The following is a 27,961-nucleotide window of genomic DNA, read 5'->3' on the forward strand; positions in this document are numbered from 1 at the left end:
TTTTCACGAGTTCCTCATCTTTCTGACTGTGTAAATGTCGTGCATTGAATTTAACAGAAATGTAACGAGAGACGTTATTATCTTTGACCCATCAAAATGAATGCGGTCATTTATTTTCAGAATCAAAGTTTAACATCAAACATTTACATTAATTTGGCAAAATATGAAAATAATAACAGACAAGTTTCACAGATAATGGACTTGAATCACACGGCGGTGATCGAGGACTTTGCTTCAGATATTTCTAAAATATCTGTACTGATTTTAAGAGAAAGCAGAGTTTAAGATGGAAATGGAGATTTATCTTACAGAGAGATTTGTGAGGGAATTAATCTGTTTGACCAGAAACGTGCACGCTCCATCAGATCTCAGCTTGCCCACGGTACACTTGGTCGAAAATAGAACCTTCTACCTGGTTGATGATAAAATCAGCGTCGGCGTAGGGTTCCTTTCTGACTCTTTCAGCGTCTCCGTGAGGACTGCCAAACCCTTAGAGAGTCGTACGAGGTTATTCAAACAGAAGTTATAATCCCAAAACGTCTCTGGATCATCCTGAATGCGTTTGCATCCAAGAACTCTGAACTCCTTTCATCTCCTTAGCACTCTCTATCAGACTTCCGACATCAGACTCTGTGCACTCTCTCAGCACTTTAACTCCATCACTCTTCAGCACTCTGTGTGGAACTCTCAGAGCTCTGCAGCATCAGACTCTTCGCAGAACCGGGAAGTTGCCACATTTTAAATGAGTTGACTTCCGGGTCAATTTAGAGCTTTCTGATTCGTGGATGGACCAGAATAGAGGTGTGGTTTGTGATGTAAGATGTTATCAAATTCGAGGTCAGAGAATGAGATTGTTTACAACATACAGAAAAGATTATTGGAGAAAACCAGACTTCGGGGAGTCTCACTCTTATTATCTTCTGAAAAAGTTTAAACATGGCATTCCTTCTCAGTAAACATTTTAGTTGACCGAGACTCGACCTTTAACATACTTACAAACTTGCTCATTGCAGACAGAAAAATCAAGAAATGCATATTAACCTGATTTCTTCTTTGAATGAGGAATAAAAATCATTACTTACTGTTTATGTAAAATAAAAATGAGTAGTTCTCTTCAACCTGTAAGCATTGAGTGAACTAACACAATTTGATTATCAAACATTTGTAAAATAGTAATGATCATAGAGGATTGTCTTTTCTACTTGATTAATTCAAGAAAGAAAGTCCCCAGATGACTCAAACTGTATTTCTGGATGCAGATCAATGAAATAACAGTCTCTGTTCATCTGATCAGATTTGAGGTCAGATCAGGTTCACTACAGGTGGATTGGACCCGGTGTTACACCATACTCTGTGACCTGCAACAGTGCAACACCGCCCCCTACGGTCATACGGTGGTCACATAATATGACGTCACTACGGATACTCGACTTTACATTTTTAACATCGATAGATGTCCTAGCAATCGACGTGTAGATTACTCGAGTACTCTGTTAATGCCCTACTGGTGACATGTTCAGATTCACTTGATGAATGCAGGTCAGTGACTGCCCCATAACAATAAATAAGTAAAATAAAAAAAAAACTGAGAATGATTCACTAAAAATCATTTAAAACTCCATTTAAAATGGTCAAAATAGTTGGAAAATACACAGAACAAAGCACTACACAGCAAGCTCAATCAATAAGTCATTTACATTATCTATTAGGAGGAACTACTTTGTGGGGCGAAGTCATTTTTAAGGTGGAGCTGCGCCCTACCTGTCCCAATGGACTGCTGCCACTGATAAACAATCTACCGGTAATGCAAGGTGGCAGAAGTGGAAAGGGTTATGAAATAACATTTTTCACGAACCACTATGAAATCTTTAAGCTTGGAGTTGTTTTGAGATGGCAAAAATGTGCTTTGGAACTGGTCCAACTCTAATAATTCAAACGGACAATGTGTTGAGAAATTTCCGCTGCGTATAAGATATCGACTATCGACTCCGCAGATCTGCACCACACTGATTAAAAAAAACAAGCTTTTGTCCACAACAGCCTTCACCTGTGTCCATATAGAGTGATGGCTCAGGAAGCAGCCGATCTCCCCCCTGGTTAGGATACGGCCAGAGTATGGATCCTTGTAGTCCGGCATCATTTCAATACCCAGCGCCTGGAGCTGAGACACATTCAGAGCCCTGAGAGAAGAACAAGAAACATTCATCGACACTGAGGAAGATAGGAGCAACTTATATTTATCAACAAACACATTACGCAGGGGGTGGCATGGCAGTACAGTGGTTAGAGCTGTCGCCACACAGCAAGAAGGCTGCAGGTTCGTCTCCCTGTCTGTGTGGACTTTGCATGTCCTCCCCATGCAAGCTTTTCTTCCACAGACCAAAGACATGCACGTTAGGCTAATTGGTAACACCTAATTGTCCCTAGGTGTGGGTGAGGTAAAGAAGGAAGGAGAAGGAGGAAAAGGACTTTTCACATCTGCGTCAGACTACCGTGCAAAAGTTTTAAACCACTCCACAGAAAAAGCTAAATAAGCCAGAGCACTATCCAAGCAATGCTGTGTGTTTGAAAGCAGGTGTCAGGATTACGATATCTTTCAAGCTGTTTACGATCATCTAGGATTGTGACCTACTTGCCGTCCACCGCATCGATCAGTGTGGCGTGAAGGCCCAGAGAGGCCATTGTTTTCAACATCCTGGTTCTTCTGTCAAGCCTGCGTTTCAGATTAATCAGAAAAACCTTAAAAAAAAAAAAACAGAAAAAAGTAAACAGGAAAACAATTTTAGTGACTTTAAACACAACTTTACTTTTAAACAACGTTTAAGGTAGAAAAAAACAATCACACATCGGAAGTGGTTGTAGTTGATTAAAAAATCAAGTGCTCATAACTCACTTCGTCAAATCCTATCTTGGACATGGGCGCAGGAGGTGGGTAGATGAACTCTGAGGGGTCGATGTCATGGTCAACTGTTGACAGAAACAGGAGCAGGACTCACAAAACTAACACACTGCAATTATAAAATGACTTTTAGTTTGTTCAAGCTCTGGGCAGAGACAGGAGCAGGAAAAGAGGCAAATGAGATGGAGGAAGGGAGGGGGGTAAACAGAGTGGAAAAGTGGGGGGAGGAGACATCCAGAGGAGGAGAAGGGGGTTGACATGATTTAAAAAGGGGAGGGTCGTCGAGGTCAAGACTATGAAGAAACATCCCTGAGGTGAAGTAGTCACAGACACAATCACATGCTGGAGTCAAAACATTTAGTGTGTGTGCATGTGTGCGTGCACGTGCATGTGTGTGTACTCACTCAGCGCTTCTGTAATGGTGTGTATAAAATTCTCTCTTTCATCTTCCACACTTTGTTGAGGCTTGAGAGGAACAGGAAGGAAACCGTAGTGTTCTTTGTTACACACATACATCTGCACACCTAACACACACACACACACACACAACCACACACACACACATGGCTCTGTAAATATAACTTCTTGATCCAAACATGTGTGACCAACATGATGCTCCTACCTCAACTCACAGCTACGACACCAATTGTCAATTTACTTCATCTACAAATCAGCTGCTTATTGTAAATGCAGATTTTTATACTTTTATAATCTTTACAACCCAAATATTACATGAGGGACCTATTTAAAATATTGCATTTATATTTTAAGAAGTGTATTTTATAAATAGGTTTGTTATGTCTTTCAAATGTCCAAAAATTTATTACAATTTTTTTTTTTATGTCCAGATGTACAAAGTATTAGTTGCTTTGGTTAAGACTGGATACGTCAACAGCAGTGAAAATTACAAAAAAAAAATCTAAATAAACAAAACCTGCTACAAGTTGTGAAGAACTAACAAAAAAAATTAAACTTGAAAAGTAAAAATATTAAACACAAAAAGTCCCATATAGGGATATTGGAAAAAGGTTTTCAAAACTGGAAGCACAGTAATTCTTCTTTAATGCCAGCTACTTTAAATATAAAACTCACAACGAATGGAATCAGACGTGTGAGTTATAATTTACCTTTATATGTCAAAAATAACTTACAAAAACGTGTAGTAACAATTGTGAGAAACAAAATATTTGCATCCTGTTTTAACATCTAATCCAATACTTAAAAACAAACCTTGAACAAATATAGTGATAATGAGTTAGTTATTTAATTTCATATAAATGTGTGCTAGATGTCTCAGGTCAGAATGAGCCAACAGGAAAAAGTCCTTTGACTTGAGAAGCGGTCAGTAAAACAAGAGTTAGTCTTTAGTAATGGGCAGCTGAAGCAGAAAAAAATAAACTAAAATTATGAGTTATTGTATTTGATTTATGCTCTTGTGTCAGTGCTCGAACTAACTAACTTAACCCAGGCTTCTGTAAGTGTCTTTAAGTTTCCATGTGTTTGTGAGTATTTCCGTGCTTTAGTGTGTTTATTTGGTTTTCAAGCGCATGCCAGACTCAGAGCTGCTGACTAATGGGAAGGTGTAATGATCCTTTATGGTACTTGTTGATAATTACTCACATCAATCTACATTTACTCATTTGCTCATAAACGTACACACGCTCAGTTACGCAACACGTTGCTTCATTTATTCTGATGTGCATCAAACTCAAGGGAAATCTTATTTTACAACAATACTCATGAATAATAAAAATAGGTGCAGCTAATGAGCTGCTGATCATGACTGTGTCTCGTGTTTTTGTGGAGGGCTTCAAACTGACCTGCTTGACGTGCGGAGAAGGCGAACACCATGATGTCATCGAACGCCCAGCTGTAGTCCGGGTGAGGAGGGTAGAAGGTTAGGTCCCGGCTGGATTCACGGCGCAGGTCCAACAGGAAGGTGCTGTGGATCATGGGAACAGGAAAACAGCCGAGCCTCTTCCACTCCCGGATGGGCTGGTATTCTGGGGTTCGCAGGTAGTAACCCTGGGCAGGTAAGAAAATCAGGATTAGCCAAAAACTCTCAGTAGAAAGACAGATAGATGGATTTCCACCCAAACTGCACCTGTGGGGTGATGCCACACCAGAAGTTGGAGTACAGAGAGCGAGACTCCAACATGGGAGCCACCAGGGTCAAGTTCTCCGCCATCAGCAAGTTCAGCACTCGAGGGTTGGTCAGCAGGTTGTCACTGTCGACAAACTAAAAAAGGGCAGACTTTCATGAATACAAATACTTTGCTAAGAGTGTTCTTCCCTCACATTTAGTTATTATTTATTTAAGCCCAAATGCTATAATCATGCCACAGAAACCCACTTCAAAATATTTTAACTATTCCTTTAAAATAACTGGAATAAAGATTAAAAAAATCAAGTGAAATAAAGTAATAAACTAAACTAATAATAAACTGAACAACTGTACATAAATTTTGGCAACGTCAGCTCTTTTAGGAACAAGTAAAATTTACACGATTCAGCAGTTTTTGTGATACGATTTATGGTTTTGGATGATTTTGTGCATTAATCAAGTTCTGATCAAAGCATCTAATTGCCTGCAAATAAAGATCAAGTATTTTAAAAATTAAATAAATTATGCGCTTAATGAGAAAACGTGAATCCATTCAGTCTTTCTTTTTTACCATACATACATTGACAGGACCAGGGTTATACTAAAACAATTAATTCCTTATAACTGATTTTGTCATACTAAAATCCATAGTTTTATAAGTTTATTCATTAAAATCAGACTGAAATCAGACATGTCATTTGACGCAAATGTCAAACTCTGTGAGATATTGTAAAATAAAATATGCTACCAGGACATAGTCAGCCCATCGTTCCCGCGCCGCCTTCAGAGCCGCTTGTCTCAGCTTCATAACGTGGTTAAATCTGGAAGGAGGCCAGTGTTTCGGGCCCCACTCATCCGTGTAAGACCTAATGTAAAAAAGGCAGTCACTTTAGGTTTCTAGACTTCAGCTATTGATTAGGGATCAAATTATTTAAGTAAAGAAAGAATACAAGGACAGACTAAGGTGATTAATAGGAACTCACCTGGGCTCCTCCATCGGCCTCCACTCCACGTAGTGATAGACACGCTGGGCTTTCTTCAGCCATTCTCTCATCATGGCAGTGGTGTTGTCCACATTATGGTCGGTTGCGGCCCTGTAATACCATCACAGACAATATGGACAGTCACTGACAGCATAAACCAGGACATGCTAATATCATGTCTAACTACAGACTGATGTTACAACAAGCAGCCTTAGTGTTACAAAGTTTCCTAACTGCGTAAATTGTTGCCCTGCTGGAGCCTGGACAAACTCAGAACCACAGTGCCAACAGAAGGGTCTCTCAGGTTAAAAATAATGAGACAGGTGCAGGCTCACTTGAATCTTTCTCTACACACAGGTTGCTACTTTTGCTCATTGATAGAGGAAAATGAGGAAAAGTTGGCTAAAATAATCCTGCTGGTATTTGGAGCTTTGAAATTTGAATGTGAAACGGTGCATAAACCATTTTATAATTATGCACAACAAACAAAGCCTCCATTTACATGTTCAGATCATTTTACTTAAAAGAAAATAGACTCAGGATGGGTGCAGATTGCATTTTAATTTTTCTACTTCAGCAGACAGTTGACTCAACTCAAAGAGGACACTGTGACTGCTCAGCGTGTGTAATGGTAAAGAGGAAATTATGCAGAAGGAATAAAACCCAAAACAAGCCCCTGTTTTGCTCATAAGGAGGCCACATTTTGCAGGCATCACTAAAACAAACATCGCTTGTCCCTTTCACTCGTCACAGTTTTAGACAAAGTCATTTAGGGAAAATGTTAACAGTATGTGAGGCAAAAGGCTTGATCTCGAGTGGGTGTGCATGCAAAAATAAACACAAAAACTTGGTGTTTTGGACTTTTCCACTGCCTGCTGTAATATTCCTCGCTGCACTGTCTCCAAAATCCCAGCTACTTTTATACAAGCTGGGTAAAGACAGAAATGGACTGCGTAAGCATGAAGCATACAGTACCTGCCACCGGCATGCAGCAAAGACACAAAGTCTAACACAACAAAAATATGTTCAGAAATGCAAAGGTTGGCCAGAAAGTGAAATATATCTCAATTTTGTTGTTCTGCTCTGCCAGCTCCTGCTCCCACAGCCAGGCTCTAATCAGCTGTGGATCATGGACTTGATGAGCATGAGGAGCATAAAAGGCTGCAGAAGACATTCAGCCAGCGCTGGAGCATTACCTACCAATAGTAGTCTTCTAGCCTTTTACTCGTGTCTAAAATCAAGTATTATTGATTTGTATTTCTCTCCCTGCTTCCAGGAGTTATCCTTGATGTCCTCCTGTTTCTTGAATCCTCCTCTGTGCCTCATCAGCGGCCTCCATGCCTTCCTGCCACTTTGCCTAATGCCTGCCATCGTTCAGATGTACACATCTTTTGCCTGGAATCATTTGGGTCAGCCCTCCCCATGTCTCACCCTGACCTCCATCATAAGGAAGATCAGAAATAACATTATAATCCTTGACTTTAAGAACTCTAACCACCTCTTTGCTCCTCAGGGTTCCAGTCCCCTCCCTGGCTTATTGCATTATTTATTACTTATAAATAAACATTGTAAATTCATTGTGTGTCTTGGTTTCTGTTCTCATTGGTCATTATAGCTGGATATAGCCACAATTATTACAGATTTTGACACTTCATTTGGCAACTTAAAAAAAACAAACATTTGAGCCACAATAAGCAGCTGGGGACTAAAAACCAAACAAAAAGTCAATAATTGTGTGAAGACTGATTCATACAGTTATCGTTTTTCTGTTCATAGTCTTCCAAACAATTCTTTTTTTTTCTTGGACCCACACTTCCTCATATTAGATTTTTTTAACCATTTGTATGTCAAAAAACTTCAGTTTCATCCAAAATAGTTTGCTATGACTTTTACTTTTGTAACTTTTATACTTTTCAAAAAATATTAAGCATTAGTTATCATATATTTTCCATAGAAATACATTAAAACCCCTTCAGTAAAAAAAGCATATTGCACATTTTCCCAAGTCACTAATAGCACGTCTCTTTGTGTGCAGTAACAAGCAGATTTGTGGCACAGCAAGAGGATAATTCTCAAGTACAAGGAACAGTGCCCCGTTATTTTACAGGTTGCAACAGTGCGAGTTTAAAGTTTTAAAGTGAGGTTTGTGTTCAAAAAGACCAGTGAGACCTGTATGAGTGAATAACAGCTTTTGTTTATCACAGGTTGGCTACCTACAGAAACACCTGACTATGGTAATGAGAAAACGTGCACACACACACACACACACACACATCTTCATATTTTGCTAGAAGAAAATATATGTGCTACAACATGTCATTTACAAACTGCAAACTTAACCTGAGGCACAGATTTAACATGCGAGTTAAAATGCAACAACACATGTGGGAACATAACAGGTAAATATGAACTAAATATTTAGTTTATCTAAAACATTCCTAATTCATATTTATACTGTAATTCAAAATAATAATCTTGACTAGCATTAAGGGAGTGGTGGCGCAGGGTAGTGATGGGAACGGCAGTTCTTTTGAGTGTACTGAATCCCTAGAATCAGTTAATTAAAATGATTAATTCAAAAGATGTGTACACCAAATCCTTCAGTTCATGCAGTATATTCGTGCAGTACGTGAGTGAGTGAGTGACACAGCGCCACTTCAGTACAGTACAGAATGAATCAATCCACAGCAGCATTTCTCTGTGTGCACATGTGCAAATTGGCAGTTAATTCATTGAACAAATCAATCCCCTGCCCTCTCGGACAGACTCCCCTCTCTGTGTAGCCTATGTTCACAAGCAGTGGTCAGGGTTGGTCGTCATGCAAGCCGTGCAGCAAGGGAGGTTTCCTGGCAATTCCTTGCAGCATAAACTAGCTCTAGGGACATGGGATGACACATCACTGGTGGGTAAGGATCCAGAGTTTATATGTGAGATTGAGCAACAACAACTAGATGACTCTGGAACCCAATTCTTGGATAGAAGCTGGACTCTTTCCTACTGTGGAGTTTTCCAAGAAAGAGAAGCATTGGGCAAGTGTGGGGATACTCACATGTCCTTCACTGAATGCCTTGGTGTTGGGAGTTTTCCCCAGTGAACGAGCCTTTCTGCGGCTTCAAGTTGCAGTAGAAAAGGTTCTGACTGTTGTTTCATATGCACCAAACAACAGTCCAGACTACCCAGCCTTCTTAGGGTCTCTGGATGGAAGGGATGCCATTTGTGGATTTTGTTGTTATTCTAGGCGATTTTATTGCCCATGTGGGCAATGAAGGAGTCATCTGGAAGGCGTTGATTTGGAGGAACGGTGTTCTGATATTAGACTTTTGTGCTAGGCAATGCCTATCCATAACGAACACCTTGTTCGAGCATAGGATGGTCCATAAGTGTACTTGGGATCAGGCCACCTTAGGCCAAATGTCAATGACTGACTTTGTAATCATGTCATCGGACCTTAAGCCCTATGTCTTGGACACTTTGGTGAAGAGAGAGGCAGAGCTGTAAACTGATCTCCACCTGGTGGAGAGTTGGGTCTGGTGGCAGAGAAGGCTACTGCACAGACTTGGTAAACCGTGTGGGCAAAGGCGATGGGGTGGATCCAGAACTCACTGGAGGGATTGTGTCTTTTCTCTGGTCTGGGAACACTTCGGGGTCTCCAGGAGGAGCTGGAGAGCGTTGCTGGAGAAAATGATGTTTGGGTTTCTCTCCTGGACTTGTTGCCTCCACGACCCAACAACGAATAAACAGTAGAAGACAAATGAACAAATACACAGGTACACATGATCGTCTACCTTTCAATGTGACTGGTGATAATACAAGAATTTTACTACTACAGAATTAGTTTTGATTTCATCGTGTTTTTGGTTAAAACACTGATACACTATAAATATTTACACTCTCACCATCTCTCAGTGGTTATATTCCTGCAAACTTCTCAGGTCACATCCCTCTGTGAATTCCACATATTGCTTAGATGCTTGAAACACACTGTGAGATTTTTCCATGATGACACTACATCGCAGTGCACTCTCTCTTTTCTTGGATATATGAAAATAAATATGCATACAACAAACATCATTATGATTACGGTCTGTGAAACAAAAGGAGGAAAACTAACTAATGCTCTTATATATTTTGTTCTTCATCTCAATGAGTTTTGCATATTCATTTGGCATTCAGATGTCCTCCTTCTCAACGTTCTTCCTTCTGGCAAAAGCCAGCCACTGCAGCTGAACCAAATTTATAAAACACAAAGTTTGTTTTCTCAGTCATCCAGGTATATAACAACAAAAAAGGTTGAATCATGTCATCTGGACAACAAAAAAAACGAAGTCCAGATGACAAATTTATAAAGTTTCTGTGTAAAAGTCAAAGATTTTGCAGCGTCTTTCAAATCCATTTGAATTCAATTCAGTTTCTTTATATAGCACCAATTCACAACAAAAGTAATCTCAGGGCACTTAAGAAAAACATTCAAAAACTTTATCAAATGTTAGTAAAAGTTATCTGTCGAAGCAAGCCAGCAGACTCGGCTGAATTATCATTTTGTTGCAATCTCTCATAATGAGCAGTACATTGGCGACAGTGGAAAGGAACCGCTCCCTTTTAACAGGAAGACATCTCAAACAGAACTGGGCTCAGCATGGGCAGCCTCTGCCATGGGGTTAGACAGATGAGAAAAGAGATACAGACAAGCACAGAATGGCTGGTCCAGGTATAATTCCACTAGAGTTCGTTTGTCATTGGGAATTAAAGTCATAGTAAGTGTGCACCTTTCCATGCAAAGAAAAAAGAGAGATGCAACAATATAGCTCTGTGCACTGCAAAAATGTGCAATCATCACTTTTTAGCCTAATTTCCATCTTTTCTTCTTGCACACCTGTTTCTCCTGTTTTTTTACTTCATGCTGTTTCCACACTTTACTTTTTTGAAGTTTACGGTAAGCAGCAGACTCATTATTCTGTTGCCTGCAGCTCTGGGATTGGACTTCCTCTCTCCTCCAAATTTACGAGAAGCATCTGGACAACACATGCAGCCTGAGCGCTCACCTACACATCCACCACCACTTCTCACATCACTTGAGAACAATATTCTTCCCCTGTTACCTTATCTCACATCTCACACAGTCATCTATTGTCCCCATTTAAGAAATGGATAAGATATACCAGTATGTATTTTGAGATATAACAAAAGCTTCAGGTGGCTCTTGTGTTTTAACCTTGTATATCTTCTAATAACAAAAAGTTGTCCAAAAATCAACAACACCTACCTCATACTGTTTTTTTTTTCTTGTTCATCTAAAACGGCACTGACTGATTCAGGTGTATACACAGGATCTGTAGAGGTGCAATGTGAGATCTCGCACAAGGATGTGGGTGATATCCTCGGCATCCTATGGGTTGCAGGGTGAAAATAATGAACAGGCTTTTTCATTCAGATCAGATCATTTCAGATCTCGCAGAAGCTTAGTTGAAAACTGAAGAGTTAAGGCACCGTAATTTCTTTGCTCTGTCCACACAAAAGGCACAGCAATAAGGTGACAAGTGTTTTTTAATTTGATATATATGGTTTAAAATTCAAACATATAAACAGCTACAGATTGCAATCTTTACCACAAGGTCTGGATTTGACTGCAGTGCAGAAACCTACAGGAAAACGCTGAAATACACTGGACCCATTATACACATTTCCCTGACTAGTATTTCTTCATTATTCTCTCACTGGAAATCAACAGTTTCAGAAAATGGCGTCGGATAATCTGACCTTAAGCACAGGGGCTTGTCTTTGAAACTGGCCCTTTTGGGTAAACACAGGTCTGACAGGACCCAGCAGGCCAGTGTCAGCTGACTGTTGATTCAATAAACCATCTTATATCATTGCCATGAATGACTGTGTGCTGTATGCAATTAAGAAGCAAGAATACCTCTTTCAGACCTGACCTCTGATGCCTTTAACTTTAAATGTGCTTGTGTTCGGGTGTCTCTTGATTCACTTTTCTCTTGTTTCTTGGCTGACGTGGCTGTCGTTAAGGGCAAATGAGAACAAGGTGGGGGCTGATGGGTCAAGAGATGAAGAGGGGAAAAAAGGAAAAGAGGGAGGAGGAGGCATTTGGATAGACAGAACCTGATTGAAATTCCTCACAGCTCTGAGGGTCAACAGAAGTTTCAGAAGCCATGAAAGTTGCACTGACGTGTGATGTTCAGCATTCATATTCTAGTCGAAACAAATGACGGTGCTCAAATGTTAAAATAGAGAGTCTAGACGTGGCATGAAGGCTGGTCTTTCATGGTGAGGTTAAATGTTGTATACAGCTATAGTCAACCTTCTATTTTTCACAGTTTGCTGAATATTTGAATTGATTTTAGGTCATGTCTAGTGAATTAAAAAAGGGGCATTTTTGGAGGAGCACTTTTACACATTGAATTGTTAGAACTGAGTATGGGACATTCTCCCTACTGTTTCTGTATGAATTCTAAATATTGTGAGCTTTTAAAGAAATGACAAAATGTATCAGGAAAGGCAGCTGGTGTGAAACTATCTTACTAAAGCTTCTGCTTGTGAAAGTAAATCTCTTGGACATCACCTTGACATTCAGACAATAATTCTGAGTGCCTCAAATAACAGCTTTCAGTTAACACAGCAGGGACATGGTGCTGAATAATGAACTGCATCTGTGAGGACATATTTAATGATGGATTAGGTGATAAAATATGATGTATGGACAAAATATAAATACATTGACCATGTAAGTTTCATGACAGATGGTCTTAAAATGGAGATTAAAGCTTTAGAACTCAAAAAAAAAAGTACTAAAACTACCATTCAAGTTTGCTCATTGTGGTGACCTGTGTAGAAGGGAGCAGCCAAAAGAAAAACAACAGAAAACTAGAGATAAAAATGTCAGTAAAATAGAATGGGGAAAAAAGATGGATGCAGATTCTGCTCGTTGGACAACAAAATGGATTTGCTTCGTCTGAGAGTGAGTGCCTCAGGGGAGATGAGGAAATGTGCGGTGCTCTGTCTCATGGAATCATGGATTAACAACGACATGCCGGACTCAGTGTTCCAGCTGGACGACAGACTCTTTTTTCGAGTGGACTGCTGCAGCGAGGTAACAGGGAAATCTGGGGGGGGGGGGGGGGGGGGGGGGGGGGGGGGGGGGGGGGGGGGGGGGGGGGGGGGGGGGGGGGAGTATGCATTTACGTGAGTAAAAGTTGGTGCACAAACTGTATGCTGATAAACCATTATTGCTCCAAGGCTTTCGTGCAGCTAACAGTGAAATGTCAATCACATTATCTACCCCGCAAGTTCACAGTGGTGTTCAACAGCTGTATACATAGTCCCGGATGCTAATGCTACCAATGCTCTGTGGCAACTGCATGATCATTTCAGCTCGCTGCAAAACAAACACCTGCGGTTCTTTATGTAGTGGCTGGAGACTTTAATCACGTAAATCTAAAGGACTTCCTGCAAAGATTTTACCAGCAAGTGGCCATACCAACACGTGGAAACAACACGCTGGACTGTGTTTACACAAACGTAAAAGATGAATACAAAACCAAACCCCGCCCCCACCTAGGACACTCTGATCACACCTCCATCTTCCTGGCTCCTGCTTACCTCCCCCCGCTGAGACACTCCAGACCGGTACAAAAGAAAGTTAAATCTTGGATGCAGAATAGTGATTCCATACTGAAAGACTGTTTTGCATGAACAGACTGGCAGGTCTTCAGAGAAGCTGCTGAAAATGAGGGGGCGCTAGACCTAGGACAATACTCCTCAGTTCTAAGGTACATTAGTAAATGTGCTGAAGGTGCTGAAAGACTGTGCCGATCAGCTCTGTGAGGTGCTGGCCGACATCTTTAACTCCTTATTTGCCCTGGTAACAGTTCCCACCTGCCTGAAGACAGCAAACATCATCCCAGTCCCAAAGAGCTCTACAGTGACTAGTCTGAATGACTATCGACCAGTAGCCCTCAACCCGATAGTCACTAAATGCTTCAAAAAACTGGTCATGACCCACATCAAAACAACCATCAACAACAACGAGGACCCTCAACAGTACACATACCATGAGAATCGATCAACAGAAGACGCCATCTCCTCTGTGGTCCGCACTGCTCTCACCCACCTGGAGCAGAAGGACTCCTACATCAGTATGCTCTTTGTGGACTTCAAGTCTGCCTTCAATACCATGATCTCCCAAACCCTGATGGACAAACTACTCACAATAGGACTAAGCCCCTCCATTTGAACTGGGTCCTAGATTTCTTAACAAACAGACCACAGTCTGTGAGGATCCAAACTTCTCCTCCACCATAACCCTCAGCACTGGCTCTCCTCAGAGCTGTGTGCTGAGCCCTCTCCTGTTCACTTTGCTCATGTATGACTGGGCACCTATCCATCCAGGCTGTCACATTGTAAAATTTGCAAATAATACAGTGGGGGTGGGATGCATCACAAACAATGATGAGTCGAGCTACAGGCAGGAGGTGGAACACCTGGAGAGCTGGTGCAAGAAGAACAACCTTCACATTAATGTGAAGAAGACAAAGGAGATGGTTGTGGACTTCAGAAGGAACAAACACAAACACACCTACACCCCCCCTCCCCCCTCGAACATAGGAGGATCTGCGGTTGAAGTGGTCTCCAGCTACAAGTACTTGGGTGTGCACCTGAGTGACAACCTCAGCTGGGGCAACAACACCACCAGCCTGATCAAGAAAGTTCATCAGAGACTCTACTTCCTCAGGCGGCTGAGACGAGCTGGTCTGGGAAGCTCAGTCCTCACCTCCTTCTACAGGTGTGCAGTGGAGAGCATCCTGTGCTCCAGCATCAACGTGTGGCATGGAGGCTGCACAGCTGCAGAAAGAAAAGCTTTGCAGAGAGTGAAGGCTGCACAGAAGTCTGTTGGAGTCAGTCTCCCCACCATCACAGACATCTACACCTCCAGATGCAGGAAGAGGGCCACCTGCATCACGAAGGACCCCACTCATCCAACATACTCACTTTTTGCCCCACTCCCCTCAGGAAGGAGGTTGTGGAGCATTAAGTGTAGAACCACTAGACTGAGGAACAGTTTCTACCCTAAGGCTGTTAGACTCATGAATATCTAACCAGAATAATCACTGTGAAAAAAAATCACATCACGTTGCTGCTGATCAGTTTCATGTTGCTGCTGATCCGCTTCATGTTGCTGTGTTCATTCATGCTCATCTGCTCACACAGACTCATGTTTGTGCTGCTGTTTGGCATGTTGTTTTCATGCTATTAGTGCTTAGCATATATTTAGTTAACATTTTTCTTAGTTAATATCTTAGATCTTATTACTGTTTTTCTTTTACATTTTATTGTTGGATGTAACTGGGACCCTGTAGACAATTTCGTTCCACCACATGTACCACATGTGGTGTGAATGACAAATAAAGAAACTCTGACTCTGACTCTCTGATCTTGCTTTCTTTTGCCTTCACCTTTTCTCATCTGAATTTGTGTCTTTATCTTTTCTTCTCTCGAGGTAACACCCCCACACACACATACACCAATGAACAGGACGGCAGAGTTTTAGTGTTTGCCAAGTCATACTGCCAGGTTCTGACAATACTCCTGAAAGTGGTCTGAAGCACCTGGAGCGTCTAACAAGAATTTGCTGATCTAAAACTAAGCATGTCTAGAAGCATTTCCACTTCAGGGGAGAAACAAAAAAGCTTGTGGATTTAAAAAATCTATTCTTTTTATTCATCACGCAGAACTAGAAAGACGTGCCACGCTGGCTTAGAAAACTTTGCCATAAAAACTTTTTTCAGGACACAGAGAAAAGACCTGGCCTGTTGGTAGGTTTATCTGCAGGTGCATCCCATTAGCTTCTCAACAGGAGGGCCCTGAAGTCACCATGATTTTTTAAAACGGCCACATGTTATACTCTTCTAAATTTAACACCCAATCCCCAGGTGTGAAAGATACCCTGCAGCAACAACAAAAAAAAGTGTTTCAAATCTCTCAAGTCAGGACAAAAAAATTAAAAAATGGTAATTAAACCACACATCACACTGGTTCTTTACTGCAATGAGCACATTTCATTTACTGCTCATACTGTATATGAATACAGAATCAACTCACAACTAGCAAACATTTTCATTTTCTTTAAATGCATTGCTTCCATTTTAGCAGCACTGCAATAAAATTAATCTATAAATTTACTTAAACTGCAGTATTTCTAGATGTAAAATGCTACAATACCACATGAATACAGTAGTCCATTGCTACTTAGCGGTTCGACTTTTGCGGACTTGCTCTTTCGTGGTTTTTCAAAGTAAGATTGAACATGAGAAAAAAGTACACGACACATGATTGTCAGCTTTAATATTACTCACGTGATTGGGACAGTATGGGATACTGTACAGTAAAAAGTTAACAAAAAATAAAATACTTAGGACAGATGCTGCCATTTTGTAGTTTTCTCTCAATAAGCCTACACTGTATCCCCGCTTATAACTACTAGATTTCCCAGAAGCCAACAGTGCCCCGCCCAGAAGCCCTGCTGCCTTCTGTTGAAATACAAGAGGGAAAGTTTTGATCTGATCAGAAAAAAGTTTGGTGCTTATTACAGTGACTTTGGTGCCCAGCAGATGCAGAGAGCCACATGAAACCCACCGGGAACCGGAGCAGAACCGGACCTCCAGACTCATGGGTCAATCTGAGAGCTGCTTGCCGGTCCACGAGGACTTCCGAGGGGGAGGCGCCACACATAGGTCTGGTGTTCTGTCCGGAGTCCACCGTGATTTCCCCCATCCAGAATTGGACTCAATCGGACCACTGTTTGGTCCTGTGCTGGCCATCTGAAGGTCCAGCTCCCTCCAAAATGTGTTTCGGTGGTCAAGGGTTGCACAGAACCAGACCAGAACTGGAGCAGAACTGGCAGGTTAGGTCTGCTGGACCAGAACCGAGCTGCTGTTTCTGCAGAGCAGTTGAGTAAAATGTTCTGATGACAGTACATTCAACCTTTATTTATACAGGATATTCTCATTGAGCCACGAGGACTCATTTACAAGAGAGACCTGTTCCAGACAGAACGCATACAGTATATGTATTTTGTTAAAATTACGTATGTTTAAGAGTTTAGAACATTGCAAGAGTGTCGGAAGGGTTTCTAAAGCCTCTCTCTATATATAAATACTAAAATAAATATAGCGTTCCTACTTCGCAGATTTTCACTTATTGTGTTGGGGATCCAGAACCTAACCCCCGCACTAACGAGGGACTACTGTACAGTGTAAAATGTATTTTTTATATTGATGCAATGAAGCAAACTATTATTTTACATATAACCAGCTTATGAAGGTGAGGTCAGAGCAGACGGTCAGCCAGACATTACTGTCCCTGGAGCAGACAAGGTTAAGTGTTGGGCCCTCAGGGGCCAAACAGGGTTAAAGTTTCAAGGCACTTGAACTCTCAGTTTTTTTTATTAGAAACGCAAATTCATAGATGGTAAGCCACCACTGTTGTCAGGTACAAACATAAAAATACCAACATCATTTCAAAAAGTAATTCATTCATGCCCTTTTCAGTTAAGACTATCTTTCTCAGTTAAGAATGGTAGCAAAACCCTGCCTGATCTTTCTTTCTTGGAGAAATCTGAGATTAAAAATAATGTAATCGGTTGTATTGGTGAACTTAGTTTAATTTAAAATCTATGAAATAGTACAAATATGGTTATCCAAAGTCCTTAGAACTACATAAACCATAGAATGTAGATTTATTTGCTATAAGTACGGCTGGTGGGTGTTTGGGTGGAGAATGCATCTTTCTTTGTTTCAGTAAATTTGTTCCAGTTGCTTATCTGGACAATATCACATCAGGTTTTGGGAGTTTTTATCCAACAATGTAAGCATGTATTTAAGAACCTTTTAATTTTCTCAAAGATTAAATGTGACAGTAAAATAGAGCATCATCCTAATTGGAAGATCAGAGATGGTTGTCCTATACCATACCATACCATTTTATTTACAGTATATTGCACTTAAAACAGTGACAAAGCCAACCAAATTGCTGTACAGACAGAACAACAGGTAACACACAAAGCAAAATAGCAAATGAAGTAAATCAGAAATATAGACATAAAAACGATGCAGATAATGACAACTAACCAGTGTAGAGCATACAGGATCAAAACACAGATCATCTGGTGTTGAAAGCTACCGAAGAGTAGTGGGTTTTTAAACGGGACTTGAAAACCGAGAGGGAGGGGGCCTGTCTAACAAGCAGAGGTAACTCGTTCCAAAGTCTTGGTCCTGCTACAGAGAAGGCCCTGTCACCTCTGCGCTTAAGACGAGTTCCTGCAACTGTGAGGAGCAACTGGTCCGCTACCCTCAGGGAACGTGGTGGGACATACGGTTGCAGCAGATCAGAGAGATGGGGGGGGGGGGGGGGGACTGTTCAGTGATTTGTAGACATACAGGAGTATTTTTGAAATGGATTCAAAGGTGAACTGATAGCCAGTGCAGTGAGGCCAAAACTGGTGTAATGTGCTCTCTTTTGCCTGTACTGGTTAAAAATCGGGCTGCTGTATTCTGGACCAGTTAGTCATGCGATGGAGGTCTGACTGATACCAAACAGGAGCAAATTGCAGTAATCAAGCCTAGATGTAATGAATTCATGTATTACTGTCTCCAGGTTATTTTTGGACAATATGGGCTTCAGTTTAGACAGTTTAGAACCATGCTTTATGTTGGATGATTATTAGTCCATTCCATTTGTATTTGGAAGTTTAGGCTTCAGTTTAGTCCTTTTGGTTTGCACAGTTCTGACTTACTCTGGAACTTGTTGGGTGATTGAAGAGTGAATGGAAAAACAGGGGGTGAGCCAGAAAAGCAGCGCAGAACATGTGTGCGACTGAACACACATCTAATGAACACAAATACATGAGAAGAGCCACAAACAAAACATCCTCGACAAATAAACAAGTGTTTTTCATCACTTAATGCCAATGCTGTGATCTAACAAGCATTGACAAATGCCAAAACTGCTCAGCACTAATCATTTACAAATGTCCATATTGTACATAACTTTAACACACAACAGCCCACTTAATCCTGATAATTTATTCCTTACACATGGATCAAGTAGTGTCCAAAAAACGGCTAAAGCTTTTGCACGACAACACCAAGATCACTTTCCAGTTCTCTCAGAAGGATCCCACCAATATCAAACTGTCTATTGTTACCTTAGAGAGATTTTGGTGAACGTTTATATAAGTTTTACTTCTTCGTTACACGCGAACAAACAACGTGTCAATCACTGCCAGAGGATCTTGTGTCATAATGACTATTTACCTCAGAGGTCTGAACAGTAACTAGAGTATCTATCATAACCGCAAGCTAATAATGTGCAGCATTTCATGATTTCGAACGTAGCAATATGTTTTCTAATATCCATCCATCCATCATCTTTTAGCTGCTTCTTCCTTTTTGTGTTGCTGGGGTCACTGGTGCCCATATCCAGCTATCACTGTGTGAGAGGTGGGGGACACCCCACAAAGACCCCCACAGAGACAAATGATACAACCATTCACTCTCTCTCACCTAGAGACAACCAATCAGTCTAACATGCATGTTTTTGGTCTTTGTGAGGAAACCGGAGTACCTGGAGAAAACCCACGCATGCACGGAGAGAACATACAAACTCCACCCAGAAAGGTCCCAGGCTGGGATTTGAACCAATGACCTTCTCACTGAGAGGCAACAGTTCTACCAACTGAGTCACCGTGCCACCCTAGTATTATGTGTAGGATTTAATGGGATACAAACCATCCATCCATCCATTATCTTTACCCGTTTATTCCATTTTGGGTCACGGGGGTCGCTGGTGCCCATGTCCAGCAATCACTGTGCAAGGGGCGGGGTACACCCTGGACGGGTCGCAAGTCCATCACAGGGCCATATAGAGACAAACGAGACAAACAACCATTCACTCTCTCACTCACACCTAGGGACAATTTAGAGTTACCAATCAGCCTAACATGCATGTTTTTGGTCTGTGGGAGGAAACCGGAGCACCCGGAGAAAACCCACGCATGCACGGAGAGAACATGCAAACTCCACCCAGAAAGGCCCCTGGACCGGGGTTTGAACCAAGGACCTGCTCGCTGAGAGGCAGCAGCTCTACCAGTTGTGCCACCGTGCTGCCCGGATACAAACCAGCAGAAGTTTAAAGAAATAGTTTTTCTTAACAGTTTTCTAATTTGAAGTGTGTGGCAGCCATATAGGACATTGACGCTGCAGATAGTCAGGAATTTATCACTTTAGATTTTGGAATTTTGCCTTTGTGGAACAATCCAGTTGAATTTTCCAACTCAAGCTCAGAAAGTCCAACTTCCAAGTACAAATGGAATGGACCAATAATCAACCAACATAAAGCATGGTTCTGAGCATTGCTGAAATGTTCCAGTGATAAAAACTATAGAACACCATGGCTGCATTTTTTTTATCTGCCTTACCACGTAAAAAAAAAAACTAATCATTCAACAGGAAACATTACCATGAATTTTTACTTTACATTTGAAGCAGGAGCTCGAGAGAATCTAGTTTCCTGCAGTGACTAGCTACGCTGCAAAGCTAACATTAGCTTTTACATAGTAACAGCAAGTTATTGTTCAGTTTTAGCTCTTACTTGTCTTCCTATGTTAGAGCACCACTGCTAACAACATTGTTCTTAGTTTCCTTCAATTATAACTTGTTGTTATAGCCTTCAGCCACCGCAAGGAAAGGTTGCAGCCCCAGCAACACCCCACTTTCCACGCTGTTAAGCTGTTCCTCACAGTATTAGACTCAAAAATGCAAGAAATTTTTGAGGAAAATAGTTCAAATTTCAGTAGCGATTTCACTGAATTCTGAGTTGGTACTAGCGAGTCATGCGACCATGTTCTTGGTAGCTCATTTTTGAAAATTATAGTCTCATTTTATGTGCACGTCTTGCAAAACTCTAAGTCTAGTCTGCACCCAACATTTCTTGGCCAATCTCTACATCATATCCACCTGCTTTTTACTCACAGTGGCATCTGCCCCCACATTTATGATTTGATCTACTGCAGTACACTGATGATAAGCAGATTTGACCAGTTTTATAATAATTCATATTTTTCATCTGTGTGGTTTTTAGACTTGGACCTGTTTTCAGTCATTGGAGAACTTAAGTGCAGGTGTCAAAATACATCTCCATCGCTCCTGAGAAGGGTTCAAGATGCTCCAAAAAATCATTAAGACTATTTAGAAAAAAGTCAGAGGAATTCAACACATTCAAACATCAAGTGACAAGACTGCCAACTTTGTGACCCGTGTGAACGTTACAAGGCATTTTGAATACTCCTTCGTGATTGTTGTTCACCAACCTAGTGGTGTCGAACTCAGTTACCAAAGGGAGCCACAATGTAAAAACTTTGTCTGAGGCATGAGCCACTTTCAGCTGATACATTAACGTCAAGTCAAATATCTGATATCTTTTCTTGGTTGCAAGTTCATGAACAAGAGTTTGATCTGTCTCACATGACGTTCTATTACTCTTTCCACATCAGAATCACTAATGACAGAATGATCCAGCCGTCTTTCTGGCTTCAAAGTTAGCCAGCTGGCAAGAGAAGTATATACTAAATGATGTATTTATCAGTTGTTTTAAAGAAAAAATGAGAAGACATACAATATTTTACATTGAAATTATCATCTTGGGGGACCAAATTTGGCCCTCAGCTCTTAAATTTGGCATATGTGAGATGCTGTTAGCCTGGTTTTAGCATTTGTTAAACTGGAAGTGTGAAGATAATGTTTGGTTAGCCTCTGTCCTAAAAAAATGTGCTTTCTGGTGACAATACACAGGCTGCTGAAATCAGTAAATACTTCTAAACTGAAAACTTGCTCCTTGACAAACCAAACCATGATAAAGCATACGTGTACAGACATCATAACTCACAGAGCCCTTTACACAGCAGTCAGCTGTCGTTTGTTACAGTCCATTTATGACTGCATAACTCTTCTCAAAATGGCTTAAAAATGTTTCTGGGACATTTTACATCATTTAACATGAATGAATTCTCTTCAGGGTGCAATATAATAGCCCCAGGATACAATGAAACTGCTTCCTTTATATGATAGAAGCTTCAGTTCAAACGTCATATCTGTCACTTAAACTTATAGTACAAATTTAGGCAACGGTGGAAAATACTTAACCTATGCAATCATTTTATGCCTCACACTTCTGAGCAAATCCTCAATCTTTTCAGTTATCATGAAAACAACAGCCACATGTTGCTTTGCAAAGTTTGCCGGCTTCTCCATATCTGCATTTCATTTTGGCCAATAAAACATAAGAAAAACGGCTCATCAAAAGAAACACTATAAAAAATTTACCCTGAACCTCATTGTATCTGACTGAAGTGATAGAACAATAAATGGTCTCAGTGGTTTTATAATGAGCACATAAACAGATACACAAGAAAAGAGAGAACATGTGTCCCTAACTGACACTTTACAGCATTTTGGTATGATAATAAAATGTTACGAAATATTTCTGTAAGTTGGTAAAGGGTTAGGGTTGTTTTGTTAAAATGGAAGAAAGTCAGGCCAGGAAGAGGGAAGATTTATTTGAGCCTGTGTGGGAATGTGGATTAACTAACCTGCTATGGCCTATGGGTAGTTCCTAACACTGACCACCTTCTCTCTACCCAACCACCCCCTTCTGTTTAATGCCTTGCATTCTTTTGTTCACTAACAAGAGGGTGAAAGGTTTTCTCTTTCCTCTGTGACTATTCTGTAAATCTGCGCACACTTTCAATTTTTTTCAAATTTTTCAACTAAAGGAAGGCGAAGTTGGCTGAAGAGACATGATTGAGATCTGGTCTGAATTTGTGTTGAAAACAGAGGAGAAAATGTCAATGCAGTCCATCGTCCACGAACCTCTTGGTGTTTGAAACAAAACAAACTGTGCCAAGGATTTCTTTTTTAATATTATGAATGATAGTGGAGGTTAGTATGTACAGGTGCTGGTCATAAAATTAGAATATCATGAAAAAGTTGATTTATTTCAGTAATTTCATTCAAAAAGTCAAACTTGTATATTATATTCATTCATTACACACAGACTGATATATTTCAAATGTTTATGTATTTTAATGTTGATGATTATAACTGACAACTAATGAAAACCCCAAATTCAGTATCTCAAAAAATTAGAATATTACTTAAGACCAATAAAAAAAAAGGAATTTTAAAAATGTTGGCCAACTGAAAAGTATGAACATGAAAAGTATGAGCATGTACAGCACTCAGTACTTAGTTGGGGCTCTTTTTGCCTGGATTACTGCAGCAGTGTGTCATGGCATGGAGTCAATCAGTCTGTGGCACTGCTCAGGTGTTATGAGAGCCCAGGATGCTCTGATAGTGGCCTTCAGCTCTTCTGAATTGTTGGGTCTGGTGTATTGCATCGTCGTCTTCACAATACCCCATAGCTTTTCTATGGGGTTAAGGTCAAGGCGAGTTTGCTGGCCAATTCAGAACAGGGCTACCAGGTACTGGTAGCTTTGGCACTCTGTGCAGGTGCCAAGTTCTGTTGAAAAATGAAATCTGCATCTCCATAAAGTTGGTCAGCAGCAGGAACCATGATGTGCTGTAAAACTTCCTGGTAGACGGCTGCATTGACTTTGAACCTCAGAAAACACAATGGACCAACACCAGCAGAAGACATGGCAACCCAAACCATCACTGACTGTGGAAACTTGACACTGGACCTCAAGCAACATGGATTATGTGCCTCTCCTCTCTTCCTCCAGACTCTGGGACCTTGATTTCCAAAAGAAATGCAAACTTTACTTTCATCAGAGAACATAACTTTAGACCACTCAGCAGCAGTCACTGGCAAGATGCTTCTGACACTGTCTCTTGTTCAAGAGCGGTTTGACACAAGGAAGGTGACAGCTGAAATCCATGTCTTGCATACGTCTGTGCGTGGTGGTTCTTGAAGCACTGACTCCAGCAGCAGTCCACTCTTTGTGAATCTCCCCCACATTTTGGAATGGATTTTGTTTCAACATCCTCTCTAGGGTGCAGTTATCCCTATTGCTTTTACACTTTTTTCAACCACATCGTTTCCTTCCCTTCTCCTCTCTTGGACACAGAGCTCTGTGAACAGCCAGCCTCTTTAGCAATGACCTTTTGTGTCTTGCCCTCCTTGTGCAAGGTGTCAATGGTCGTCTTTTGGACAACTGTCAAGTCAACAGTCTTCCCCATGATTGTGTAACCTAAAGAACCAGACTGAGACCATTTAAAGGTCTTTGCAGGTGTTGAATTAATTAGCTGATTAGATTGTGGCACCAGGTGTCTTCAATATAGAACCTTTTCACAATATTCTAACTTTCTGAGATACTGAATTTGGGGTTTTCATTAGTTGTCAGTTACAATCATCAACATTAAAAAAATAAACATTTGAAATATATTACTCTGTGTGTAATAAATTAATATAATATACAAGTTTTACTTTTTGAATGGAATTACTGAAATAAATCAACTTCTTCATGATATTCTAAATTTATGAACAGCAACTGTATGTGTATCAGTGGGGAGTCCTTGGGGCCTTCTATGCCTTCAGAGAAGGCCCATATTCAGCACATATGAAATGTTACAAAAAATGTATTTAATAATTATTTGTATCAAAAAATATGTAGCCCTGTGATGGACTTGCGACTTGTCCAGGGTGCACGCTGTATGTTGCGCAGTGAGTGACTGTTGGACATGGGCACTAGTGACACCAGCGACACCTGCGACCTGGGAAGGAAGAAGCGGTAGAGAAAATGGTGCGCAGGGTCTTGGATATATTTCTTCTAATGTTTCGTTCCTTTTCAGTAAGAACCCAGATGGAGTGCTTATTCATCAGTCAGCTTATTACCAGAAATAAAAAAAAACAAGACAGAGGTAAAGTAGCTGTTGGGTGAAACGCTGTGCATGTCTTAGTCTATCTTTTGTTGTCAAATAAAATGTAAAACTACAACAAAATCACAGTCAAGTCAAAGGAAACATTTTTTTAAGAGCTTTTTTTAATGCACATTTGAAATGTCTTCTTGCAATGATTGGATTGAGCTTCACACACTTTTTTAAATTGTTTTTGTTAATTGTTTTTCTGTAGTGACAAACTGTAAATGAGCTTTGGCATTTTTTTTTTATAGAGCTCTGACATTTATTGGGTGGTCTGGCATGTGTTATTGAGCATATCAATAAAAGCCAAACATTCAGTCAAAGATGTCATTTTCTTAGTCAGTTTAACCACGAAAAGCCTTAAAAGAAAATCACAAAGTAAACATAATGCAATGCACTCAGTATTAAATCAACCTTTATTTATACAGGTAAATCCCATTGAGCCTCGAGGACTCATTTACAAGAGAGACCTGCAGTATGCCTGAAATATGGTTGATTTCTGTTATAGAACTTTATGTTAGACATTATCTGTGTTAAGCAGGTTTTGTACTGGGAATGTTAAAGATCATGTTGTTTTGAGATGTGTGGAAAGGTTATGAACAATCAATATCTTTCCTGTTGTAGTTAGTCTGACTGGATATTAACGAGCTGACGGCTAATCTGAGAGGTGACCGAAATGGATTGCTCCCAAATTAAAACATTTCCAATTTCAAAGGTATTATAACATTTCATGCAAATAGTAATTTAAAGCTTTTACTCCACCACTAATTTCACATAGTATGGGTATTCTATCAGACGTTTTTTTTTTTATATAGGAAGTGCTACAGGTAGCTGCTGCTGCCTCTATTTCTGTGAAACGTGAAACTGAATGTCAGCTAATGGTTTTATAAAATAGTGCATGCGCAAACTGCTGAATAATTAAATGACTTAAACGTTGAATAATCAAAGCTCATAATAAACCACACTGTACTGTGATTAAAAGATTAATCATAAGTGCGTCATCCTGTGGCGGCCATCTTGAATTGGTGCGACTACAAACCTTATTCAGTTAAATGTGTTGTGCATCAATAGTTAGTTTAAGCATATTTCATCAAATTTGGCTGGAGTTTCATGAAATATTATTTTAATTGACAGACAAACACACACACACATAGAGAGTGAGAGAGAGAAATACAAACATCAATGACAAATAATGTTAAAAAATATTGATGTCATGGTTGTTTAAATTCCTTAAATATAACTAAGCAGATCAAAAATGAATATAATTTGAGTGTTTATTTGTGGGCCCTGTGATGGACTTGCGACCCATCCAGTGTGTACCCTGTCCCTCGCACAGTGATTGCTGGATATGCTACCCCCGTGACCCAAAATAGAAGAAGTGGGTAAAAGATAATGGATAGATGTTTATTTGTGTTCTTATTCCTTAATTGGGGAAACTAACACAAAGACTGAAAACAGAAAGTTTTCTTTTCTTGCTTCACAAACTGATGATGGGGCCCTTCCTCTGTTTGTCCAACCTCTCAGAGCCAGTTCGGCTCAGTCCCTTTAGCACTTTGCTGTAAAGTAAAAGCCCCTGTTTGAAACGTGACAGGCTCGTGCAAACAAGACCTTCACCAAAGGAAGGGTGGGAAACAACACAAGTGCATTTTGGGACAGAAAAGAACAAGCACTGCAAACATGTGCTGGTAGCTTTCATGTCTCAGCAGCAGAACAACGTTCCTGCAGTCAGAAATCTCTGGATTGGTTAAAGTGATTCACAAACTTTTACCACCGCATGCAACAACACACACACACACACACACACACACACACACACACACACACACCTCCTGCTGTCAGACCAACTCAGTGTCTTCTTTCATCCTTCTTTCATCCACCTGCAGGCCCCTTTTATGTCAAATCTCCTCCTCTTCCTCCTCCTCCTCCTCCTCCTCCTCTGCAGGGGCTCACCTGGGGAGAAGGAAGGGTGCCCCCCTCCCTCTAGTCGTGCTGTTTTAAAGGCCCGTTTCCGCGAGTTTATGCTGAATCAGAGCAGTGATTGCGGGTTAACCTCTCCGTGCACAGCAGCTCTTTCATCTTCTCACGAGGTGTGCAATTTGGACGCAGGCACGCGAGGTGCTAAAAAGTCAGCAGGCTGCTGGAGGAGGAAAGAGGCGGGCACGCGCTGCTTTCGACCACCGTGCACGCAACACAACTTTTGACAGCCTCTAAGCAGAAGTGTAGAAGTACCCCCCCCCCCCCCCCCGGCTCTCACCAGATGGCGACGCGCTCCTTCGGGTACTCCAGCCGCTCCAGGCAGCCCAGGTGGTGCGGCAGGCTGTGCGCCGCGTTGCGCGCGAGGATCGCGATCAGGACCTTCGGCGGCAGCAGCGAGGACTCGGGCTGGACCCGCTCCTGCACCAGCGTGACCAGTTCCGACACGCCGCCCGGCACCAGAGCCACCAGCACCGCCCACAGCACACCGACTCCCGCGGCCCCGACAGCCCGCATCTTGGCTCCCAGATTCCCGCGTGACCTGCAGCCCGGAGTCCCTAAGACTGAAAGAAGGAGAGGAGGGAGGAAGCCACGCTGCTATAGAGGTGGGTGAGGGAGAGGGGGGAGGACAGGGTGGGTGACCTACCTCTCTTTACCCCTCCTACTCCTACACCCCTGCTGGCTGCTCCTGTGCAGCATGAACAACATGCACGTGTCCTGAATAAACTTGTACTTTTTCTCCCCCCTCCTGCTTGTCTCTTTAATTTTTCCTCCTTTCTTGCAGGAGCTTTCTGATCAGTTATTTTACTCTCCCTGACTCTCCCTGACTCTCCATGACTCTCTCTGACTCTCCCTGACTCTCCATGACTCTCCCTGACTCTCCATGACTCTCCCTGCAGCTGGATGCTGCAGAACTGGAGACCATGAAGTCATCAATCTACTTTCCAGGCTGCTGCTTTTGAAATGACCTTATCGACACAAACAACTTAAATTAATTTTAAGCTACACAGTCTTTAAGTACAAAGTCTTTAAGTTTGATTTAGTCTTTTAGTTT

At 41.1% G+C, this 27,961-nt stretch overlaps 1 protein-coding gene across 1 annotated transcript in view; it reads right to left on the bottom strand.

The window, feature by feature from the left end:
• The window catches only part of colgalt2b (collagen beta(1-O)galactosyltransferase 2b), a 44,143-nt gene extending 16,677 nt beyond the window's left edge, over window positions 1-27,466 (bottom strand). Inside the window, exons 1-9 of the mRNA XM_037698169.1 lie at window positions 27,188-27,466; window positions 5,987-6,097; window positions 5,752-5,869; window positions 5,004-5,138; window positions 4,720-4,924; window positions 3,304-3,423; window positions 2,894-2,967; window positions 2,633-2,739; window positions 2,048-2,180 (exon numbers count right to left, since the gene is read on the bottom strand). Of these exons, the coding sequence (XP_037554097.1) occupies window positions 2,048-2,180; window positions 2,633-2,739; window positions 2,894-2,967; window positions 3,304-3,423; window positions 4,720-4,924; window positions 5,004-5,138; window positions 5,752-5,869; window positions 5,987-6,097; window positions 27,188-27,423 (1,239 nt within the window). The 5' untranslated portion in view covers window positions 27,424-27,466. The remainder of the gene's footprint in view (window positions 1-2,047; window positions 2,181-2,632; window positions 2,740-2,893; window positions 2,968-3,303; window positions 3,424-4,719; window positions 4,925-5,003; window positions 5,139-5,751; window positions 5,870-5,986; window positions 6,098-27,187) is intronic.
• Window positions 27,467-27,961: the final 495 nt, after the last annotated feature.

Source organism: Nematolebias whitei, chromosome 3, assembly GCF_014905685.2.
Source record: "Nematolebias whitei isolate Nwh7 chromosome 3, NemWhi1, whole genome shotgun sequence".
Lineage (NCBI taxonomy): Eukaryota > Metazoa > Chordata > Actinopteri > Cyprinodontiformes > Rivulidae > Nematolebias > Nematolebias whitei.